At 43.2% G+C, this 10000-nt stretch overlaps 2 protein-coding genes across 3 annotated transcripts in view; both read left to right on the plus strand.

Moving 5' to 3' along the window:
- Positions 1 to 8345, plus strand: part of LOC138962561 (chymotrypsinogen A-like) — a 26530-nt gene extending 18185 nt beyond the window's left edge. For both annotated transcript variants that reach the window (XM_070334429.1, XM_070334420.1), the window contains exons 4-8: positions 548 to 710; positions 1944 to 2068; positions 2652 to 2789; positions 5135 to 5289; positions 7526 to 8345. In XM_070334429.1, the coding sequence (XP_070190530.1) occupies positions 548 to 710; positions 1944 to 2068; positions 2652 to 2789; positions 5135 to 5289; positions 7526 to 7684 (740 nt within the window). In that variant the 3' untranslated portion in view covers positions 7685 to 8345. The remainder of the gene's footprint in view (positions 1 to 547; positions 711 to 1943; positions 2069 to 2651; positions 2790 to 5134; positions 5290 to 7525) is intronic.
- Positions 8346 to 9974: 1629 nt separating this feature from the next.
- LOC138962547 (chymotrypsin-like elastase family member 2A) overlaps positions 9975 to 10000 on the plus strand; it is a 9431-nt gene continuing 9405 nt past the window's right edge. The window contains exon 1 of the mRNA XM_070334395.1: positions 9975 to 10000. This exon is cut by the window's right edge and continues 353 nt beyond it. The gene's annotated coding sequence lies outside the window, so the exon portion shown is untranslated.

The raw sequence follows: 10000 nt of genomic DNA on the forward strand, positions 1-10000 counted from the left end.
TATTATCAAAATTAAATTGTCGAAATCAATTTAAAAACACTTTCATCTTATTCCTTGTCGGTTCCTGATTCCAAAAACATATAGATATGATATGTTTGGATTTAAAACACGCTCAGAAAGTTAAAACAAAGAGAGGTACAGAAAAGCGTGCTATCCTTCTTAGCGCAACTACTACCCCGCTCTTTTTGTCAATTTCACTGCCTTTGCCATGAGCGGTGGACTGACGATGCTACGAGTATACGGTCTTGCTGAAAAATGGCATTGCGTTCAGTTTCATTCTGTGAGTTCCACAGCTACTTAACTAAATATTGTATTTTCGCCTTACGCGACTTGTTATGTTTACATTTAGTCAAGTTTTGACTGGGAAAGATAAAAGGTGTATGTATCTATGTGTGTGTGTGTGTGTGCGTGTGTGTGTGGGTGGGTGCATGCGTATGTGTGTGTGTGTGTGTGCGTGCGTGCGCGCGTGCGTCCATGCGTCTGTGTGTATGTGTGTGTGTGTGGGGGTTATTGAATTTTAACTGATGCGTATCGTTCGTTCGCACAGCGTCGTGCGGAGTGTCCCCAGTGGGGCGTATCGTGGGAGGCACGCAGGCCTCTGACTGTGAGTTCCCCTGGGCTGTCGTCATCAACATCGGCTCCACGTTCTGTGGCGGAAGCATCGTGGACTCCAACACGGTTGTCACTGCTGCGCATTGCGTGTACACCACGTGAGTACAGTAGAACCCGCCTTTTAAGACCGGTATAACACGAGAAAGTTACTCCCACGAGATTTTTACTCCTAAGTATAAAACCTTCGTACGAAAATGTTACTCTCTTTACGAAAAACAACTACTCCCCCATAACACGAGAAAATAACTTCCAACGACAGGTGTGTTCCGAGTCAACATTTCGGTCGAAAATGTTACTCCCCTGACGAATAAATAACGAATAAATTATTCCACCCTAACACGAGCAATTTACTGCCCACGCCAGGTGTACGCACCTTTTTCTCCCCTGTCCCCTGTAAGTCTTGGTGGTGGAAGGGGTGGAGGGAGGGTAGCGCGACATTTCTTAGCGCGAGATCATATATTGGCATTATCCCTTCGCACGCATCCCATTTTCGCGTACGAGATTTGCACATGAAGTAAAAAAAAATGGGGAGTCAAAATTTCGTGGAGGGAGCAATTTTTTCGTACCTTGGGGAGTTCTTTTCTCGTACGACAGGTGTACTCGGAGTAAGAATTCCGTACGAAATGTTTACTCCGGAGTAAATTTTTCGTGGAGTAAAAATTTCGTGTTACACCGGCAAAAAATTCCAAGAAAATGAATATCATTAAAGAGACCTGAAACTAGTGAAAGGTCGATAAATGAACACACGTATTGAACACAGCATCCGAAAACGAAAAGTTTTACACACAAATAAAGGGTAGTGTCTTAAAAAAATTAATTTTGGGATCTCAAAAGACAGGGAGGGGGGGGGGGGGGGAGGGTGTTACTTTACAACAACATCGATGGCCCAGTACTAGCATCATGGGCAGAATAATAAAGCATGTTTGTGTCTTCACTGATGAGGTATGACTTTTTCTGTGCAGTTTTTCGTAATGAAGGTCTCTTTCCTTTTCCATATGTTTGCTTTCGTTTGTCAGAGTACAGGACTTTTTGCATGCTCGAAGGAAAGCTTTGAGTCCATCAAATGTTGGTTAATTTGTTGTATGACATATGATTCCAAAGTTATGACATTGCATTTCTTTATTTCTTTGTGTATTAACCTATTCATTATACATTTATTAATATCTTTGTTTGTTGGTTTCTTCGATTGTAAACACGTGTCTGCTTGCTTGCTTGCCTACTTACTAATCTACTGACTTGTTTATTCATTCATTTTCCTTTTAAATTTGTATAGGTTTTGGGTATGCAGATCTATGCAAAGCTGACCTAATTCTTTATGCATATATTAACAGGTCAGGGGGCGTGACCAATTCCAACAGAGTGACGGTCAAGTACGGCTCCTCCAATCAGCAGTGGACAAAAATTGCCTACGTCACGAGGGTGACAGTGCACCCCAACTTCATCCTGAGATATTACGGTACGGATCTTTGACATTGCAGACATTTGGGTTACAATATGAAGAACACACAATATATTGAGAGCTGGAATGTGACAGAAAGACTCACAATGTCACACTCAGAAACAGACACAGACAGACAGACAGACCGACCGCCCGACGCCTCGCTCACACACACACACACACACATACACACGCACCACACACGCATGCGCACACACACACACACACACACAAACACACACTCACACGCGCGGCACTCACACACACTCACAGACCCCCCCCCCTACACACACACACCAAGCACGCAAGCACGCACGCACGCACAAACACATAATCAAACAAACACACACACACACACACACACACACAAACACACACACACACACACACACACACATATACACACATGTGAACACACGAAAACACAGACGCGCGCGCGCACATAAATGCCCATTCTTATCTCACACACGTACCCCCGTCCCATCCCACTCAACCACATCCCCACGCTCACCCTCTCCCCCCCCCCCCCCCAACGCACACACACACAGAATGACAGAAATATATTTGTCATTGCTGACGGCATACATCGATGACGTTTCAGATTATGACGTGGCCATTCTGACGTTGGACCGCTACCTGGAGTTTGACAGGTGCACGAGCGCCATCTGTCTGCCCAACGCCGAAGCCGATGCTTTTGCTACGGAGGGCTGCATCGCCGCTGGTTGGGGAGCACTACAATGTACGTTGCACATGACTATACTGTCAGTGGTGCCTTGCGAAAGCAGACTATTTTGTTTGAATAGTATGTTTTTAAACCCCCGGTATAGGGGTGTGTATAGGTTTCGCTCGATGTGTTTGTGTGTTTGTGTGTTTGTGTGTTTGTGTGTTTGTGTGTTTGTGTGTTTGTGTGTTTGTGTTCGCATATAGATCTCAAGAATGAACGGACCGATCGTCACCAAACTTGGTGAACAGGTTCTATACATTCCTGAGACGGTCCTTACAAAAATTGGGACCAGTCAAACACACGGTTAGGGAGTTATTGGTGGATTAAGATTCTACAAGGACTTATAGAGAAACATATTCATGGTCAAAGGGAAATAACCTTCTCAGTTGGTGGCAGTGAGAATGGGTGCAGTGAGAATGGTTATTTCCCTTTGACCAACGGGGGTGTTTTTCCTACCTCGAAGGAATTTCTTGTTTTTATTCATAATTAATATGTAAAGCACCAGGCTGGCTGAAAACCGGTCCGTATTCCACTTGTCTTCCTTGCTGCTGGAGCCGGCCATGTTTGTTCTTCAAGCCTCGTGACGTAGCACACGTAAGTGCACAAGGTCATGAGCCAAGACCGCGCGCGTTGGAACGATTCAGAACAGCCAAAAAACGAGTCAAAGTATAGTTTTGGGGCTTCTGTGTTCATTTTTACACATGCAGTTGTGGTGAATGAATTAAGAGGGTGGACATATCAAAAGTGACCCTAAACCTTGGACTTTTCCTTTAATATCGATCTATCTATCTATCTCCCTCTCTCTACCTATGTATGTATACCGAGCAACAAAAGAAACGCGAAAAAATTCTGCATTGTGTGCTTGACAAAATCTCGAACATTTATAGAGTTAGAATTATCAAACCACAAACGTTTGATGAAGGCATGTTTGACCTAGCGGTTGTGTGATTATTTTGATGCTGCGACTGTTTTAACACACGGGACAAACAGGTTTAACGTTAAACACATAATGCGCGCTCGCAGCACGTGCAAGTAGAGCAGGAGAAATCTGATGTGTGAGACGTGCGCGTGTTCACTAATGCATTAGCAACCAAAAGAGACCATGGCACGCTTGCTGCCAGTCTCACTTTTGAAACAGCCAAGATGCCAAGATTGACACCACCAAAATGCCAGGTCGATTTAAAGCTGGGGATGATCCAGAAGCGCTTGCATGTGCTTTAAACGTACACATGTCAACAGTCTATCACCTTCCGCAATGTTTTGTTGACATTGGAAGTGCTGCAGTTATGCAACGCGGTGGATTATACGCATTACCTCAATAAGACAAGATCGCAATTTCTTGCCACAACGTCTTCGAGATCGATTCAATACAGCCACTGACACTACCAGGAGCATCATTGGAAGCCACCAGTGTCCGATCAGTGGCCAGAGAACGCGATGAAGACAGACTGAGCGAGACCTCCAAAACTTCATTAACGTTAAACCTGCTTGTCCCGTGTGTTGAAACAGTCGCAGCAGCAAAATAATCACACAACAGCTAGGTCAAACATGCCTTTATCAAACTTTTGTGGTTTGATCATTCTAACTCTAAAATTGTTCGACAATGCCGATTTTTTTCGCGTTTTTGTTGTTGTTGCTCGGTATATGTATGTATGTATGTAAGTATGTATGTATGTATGTATGTATGTATGTATGTATGTATGTATGTATGTATGTATGTATGTATGTATGTACATGTATGTATGTATGTATGTATGTATGTATACATGTATGTATCTATCTATTTATCTATATATGTGTCTGTCTGTCTGCTGTCTGTTTCTGTCTGTCTGTCTGTCTATGTATCTAGCTAACAAATCTATTAATCCTTTCACGCATTCAAATCAAATCAAATCAAATTAACTTTATTATCTCACATGGAGAAATTGCAGTGGTGGTGCATGTGCCATGAAGACAAACGAAAGACTACAATATCAATATTATATTTAAACATATGTACTAATTAATAACATTGTTCTCAACTGAACACCTCTCTGCATACATTCCTTCCTTCCTTCATCTAATAATTCATTAAAAAAACAAGAAAGGTAGGTTGTTGGAGCGTTTGTCATTGACAAAACAATACATTCACAGATATTTGTATATATCTGTATACATAAATATCTGTGAATGTATTGTTTGTCAATAACAAACGTTCCAACAACCTACCTTTCTTGTTTTTTGATTCTGAATTTTGGAACGTTGGGAGTCTCTTTGTTTTTGGATTTAATAATTCATTCATTCATTCGTCCATTCACCTTAATTATCACTGTTCTTTTTCTATCCATCTATTCATTTTGTCTCTTTATTGTACTTTGCAGACAGCAACCCGTCAGCTCAGACCAACCTGCAGAAGGTGAGGCTGCCCATCGTTCCCCTCAATCAGTGTCAGGCGGCCTTCAGGGACACCCGTCTCATCTCAGACATCAAGATCTGCGCTGGGGACCTCCGGAACGGCGGCATCGACTCCTGTCTGGTCAGTATTTCATTATTATGTTCATTTCATTTTCATTACTTTATTGTCCCATCGCTGGGAAATTCGGGTCGCTCCCTCCCAGTGGAAAGTTAGCAGCAGCAGAGTCGCGCTACCCAGGTGTGTGCGTGTTTAGGTGTTATCAGCTATCTGCACTTCTGGCAGAATGACCGAGTTCTTTTACGTGCCACAGGGGTGACACGGGGTTGTAAGGCCCAAAAAAAAAGGTCTGTTTACGGTAACATAGGCCAAAAAAATAGGGTCGGTAGGTCGGGATTTTTTTTTTTCCCCAAAAACCATATTTTTACTTTCTTTTTTTCCCAAATGCCAAAAAAAGTCTAGGGTCGCGCGAAAAAAATAGGGTCGGTCGGGTTACCGTAAACAAACTATTTTCTTTTTTGGCCTAACATGGATACCGTCTCTGAGTCTGCACATAAGTTGTCCGTCCCGGCCCGGATTCGAACCTGCGAGCCTAGGATCACAAGTCCATGGCTCTATCAACTGAGCTACCCGGGCCCCGGTGTCCTTAAGTGTTTCTGGTCAAGATGCAATACAATGGTACCTACGATGCCAGGCCTCTCCGATAAGAGGACACCTACCAATATAGGACACCTTTTGTTGTCTATTATCTTGACCCAAATGTTCCTGTTTGGACAAGGCCATCTGCAATGTAGGGACACGTTTGACAGGTCCCAATGGGTGTCCTTTCATCGCAGGTACTACTGTACTAGAGAGGTTACGTGATCGCCGAATGAGATACTGAACACGAGGTCAACGGGAGCGTACGTACATAATTGAGGGATCGTGCTAGTCGCAATCAAAACCTGTATCGCTCTCCAACAAACAGGTCACTTACGTACATCAAGCTTGAGCTTGTTGTTGATCCTTGATATGTATTATTTACACATTAACATGCTTCCATTTGAAACTTCGAGGTCTTCATCGGGGATTGACGCCCGACCAAAGCTAATTGAAGCCCGACGGAGCGAAGCGACGCCGAGGGCTTCAGTTAGACTTTGGGAGGGCGTCAATCCACGATGAAGACCGAGAAGTTTCAAATGGAAGCATGTTAATGTTATTGCAATTCAATCTGACGACGATCTCTTTCCTGCTTTCATGCGGCTGCAAACAGACAGAATTGGTTCTGTTCTGTTCACACACTACTTTCAGTCCACCTACCTGCAAGGGTCAAGTCCCAAGAAATATGTCTCTGTATTCCTATCTTAATTATCACTCTGCTCCTGTTTATTTTGTTCTTTCACATACATTTTCCCTTCTTTTTTGATGGGTTTCTGGACAGAAAACTCAAAAACAAATTCTTTTCATCACAAAAGCGATCTTTGGAATTGACTGACGTAGTCCGGATAAATTTATGCATCAACTTACGTCACGTATTCGACGTCATCACTTCGCATAACTTATGGTCTCAGAATTTCGTTGGCCTTCATGTATCCTACTTGTAAAATGACCCTCAAAGCTAACCGAGACTAGTTGAGGTTGTATCAATACGCCTCGCCAGCAGGTTGTTAATGGCCTTTTTAGCGAGTGTTCATCGACAATTAATGACCGGTAATTTTTAATGAGTTGGGGCAATCTGACCAATCACAGGATCTGTTTCATTAAAACGCCAACTTGATTGAATTGCAATATACGTTATCCATACATTGCTGAATAAACACTGTTCAAACCAATCGAAGTCTAAAACACAGTAAATCTTATTGTTCGAAAGGAACTGGTCAAATTAAACTGTCAACCGGTGTGTCACGTTTGATCGGTTGATCATTTCATCTCTGATATTATTAGTCATTTTCCGATAAAATGAAATAAACCACACAAAAACAAACAGATATACCTTCAAATACAATGATGTGTGTTATGACGTAACGCTGCAGATTGTTCCTTCTTACCACAGACTTCAATACTGAAATATCGATCTTTCATCGGAAAAAAAGTATCTCACTTCTCAGTCATAACAAATGTATAACCATGGGATTAAACTCTGTCGAATCTGTGATTTCAGGGTGATTCTCTATTGTATTGTATTGTATTGTATTGTATTGGATTGGATTGGATTGGATTGGATTGGATTGGTTTTTTGTATTGTATTGTATTGTGTTGTGTTGTGTTGTGTTGTGTTGTGTTGCGTTGCGTTGCGTTGCGTTGCGTTGCATTGCATTGTTTTGTATTGTATTGTATTGTATTGTTGTATTGTATTGTATGGTATTGTATCATGTTACAGGGTGATTCTGGCGGCCCGCTGATGTGTTCGTACAACGGGGTCTATTATCTGTTCGGCGTGGTGTCGTTCGGCAGAGGTTGCGCTACCCCAGGCTACCCGGGTGTCTACGCTCGCGTCACGCACACCGGCATCAACAACTGGATCCGGAGCAACATGTGACGTCACCGCTGACCGTATGACGTAGGAACGCATGACGTCATGATGAAGATCAATCACTACAGACTTAAGATCAAGAGTCAGCAAGATAGGGATGGACATTTACTGCGCGCGAGAAAAAATGTTGAACGTTTCAAGAACAACGTATGACGCTGAAGAGAAAGAGAGAGAGAGCGAAAGAGAGAAAGAGAGAGAAAAAAAATCTTTAAGGAGAAAGAGAAGGAGATACAGTCCTGTAACGGGTGGTGGCTCTGTGTTCATATAGTTTATTTAAGAAATTAATGTTCATTCTTAGTGATTTTATAACTGCGACTAAGCCAAAAGGCAGCTTTCCCTTTGTCTTTCTCTCCATACTATTTCTGTCATCGGTGAAACAGAAACTGAATTCAAAACTTCAGAAAAAAAACATGGAAATCTGCATCAAATCATCATTTGAATTTACAGTGTTGGTACAATTAAGAAAGCGAAAAATGATGTAAATATATCGAGTTTTAACGGAAAGTCTTGTCTGAAAAAAATGAAATTACTGTGATGAACTTTTGTGATATTTTTTTTTATATTAAAAAAAGAAACAAATCTGTTTTAACATTTTGTGAGACGGTTTTACTACAATTATTTTGAGTACAACGAAAAGAAAAGTGCATAATAAACCAACTTGACAACAGACTGTGTTGATAGTGTGACCGACCGGGTGTCAACGTGCAAGCCAGTATGTGTGTGTGTGTGTGTGTGTGTGTGTGTGTGTGTGTGTGTGTGTGTGTGTGTGTGTGTGTGAGTGTGTGTGTGTGTGTGTGTTTGTCTGTCTGAGTGTTTGTGTGCGTGTGTGTGTGTGTGTGTGTGTGTGTCTGTGTGTGTCTGTGTGTGTGTCTGTGTTCGTGCATGCGTAGGTGCGTCTGTGTGTATGTGTACATGTGTGAGTGCGAGCGTGTGTGTGTGTGTGTGTGTGTGTGTGTGCGTGTGTGTGTGTGTGTGTGTGTCTGCGTGCGCTTGTGTACGTGCTTGCTTGCGTGCGTGCGTGCGTGCGTGCATGCACTTCCGTGCTTGTTTGCATTTGTCCAAAATCTGACACGAAAACACTTTCAAGTCTCTGTTTTCTGAATGAAGTCACAACTTTCTCCTTTATTTTTTTAACATTTAGGCAAGTTTTGTTTCTTCCTCGGACAGTTGTTCTTTATGTGGCAAATTCCTGGACGGGTTTCACACAAGTGTGACGAAAGTATCGAACAAAGAATATTGCGTTGCAGCCACGAGAAGTGTAACGGAAAACTGGACAGAAAATGCAAAATGGCGTGCATAGTTGACGTGATCGCGTCAATGGTCAAATTACCTTACAAATGTCTTTACGTGTTTCCTTATATGCTGATAGAAACAACCGGACATGCGTTCACATATAGACCCATATACATAAAGTAATACTCTCATGAAGACTATCACACGCAGGGAGGTATGCACAGATGCACGCACGCCCGCTTGCACACGTCCGCACGTAAGCACGCAAGCATTCACACACACACACACACACACACACACACACACACACACACACACACACACACACATATAGACCCCCTACACACACACATGCCTTCTCGGTCCTCAAGTATCCTCAAACAATAGTAGAAAGGACAGTAACCGAGTTGACCCCATTACACTTCTTGCCGTTCATTATCACGTGCATTCAGCACACACAGAGGAACGTGCCTCTCTCGCTGTCACACCTTCTCGGCAATCCTCAAACAGCCCTGATTGCGGCCCCTGACCAACAAACATGGTGGCTGTAGCTTTTGAAGACACGCTAATGTGTTGTCCGACACACTCGCAAGGGGCAGAGAGAGAGTGTGATAGAGAGAGAGGGGGGGAGAGAGAGAGAGAGAGAGAGAGAGAGAGAGAGAGAGAGAGAGAGAGAGAAAGAGAGAGAGAGAGAGGGGGAAGGGAGGGTAGAGAGAGAGAGAGTGAGAGAGAGAGGGAGGAAAAGAGAGACAGAAAGAGAGAGAGGGAGAGAGAGAGGGAGAGGGAGAGAGGGGACAGATAGAGAGAGGAGAGAGAGGGAAAGAGAGAGAGGGAGGGAGGGACAGAGAGAGAGAGAGAGATAGAGACAGAGACAGAGACAGAGACAGACAGACAGACAGACAGACAGAGAGCGAGAGAGAGAGAGGGGGGAGAGAGAGAGGGCGGGAGGAGGGACAGAGAGATAGACAGAGCGCGCTAAAGAGTGCGTAAGAGCGCTAAAAAGACAGAGACAGACGTAGACAGAAAGAGGAGACTTCAAGTTTCTGGGTGAGACGTTTGCTACTTTCTTGACAAAACAAAAGCCATTGT

This window comes from Littorina saxatilis, linkage group LG1, assembly GCF_037325665.1.
Source record: "Littorina saxatilis isolate snail1 linkage group LG1, US_GU_Lsax_2.0, whole genome shotgun sequence".
Taxonomy (NCBI): domain Eukaryota; kingdom Metazoa; phylum Mollusca; class Gastropoda; order Littorinimorpha; family Littorinidae; genus Littorina; species Littorina saxatilis.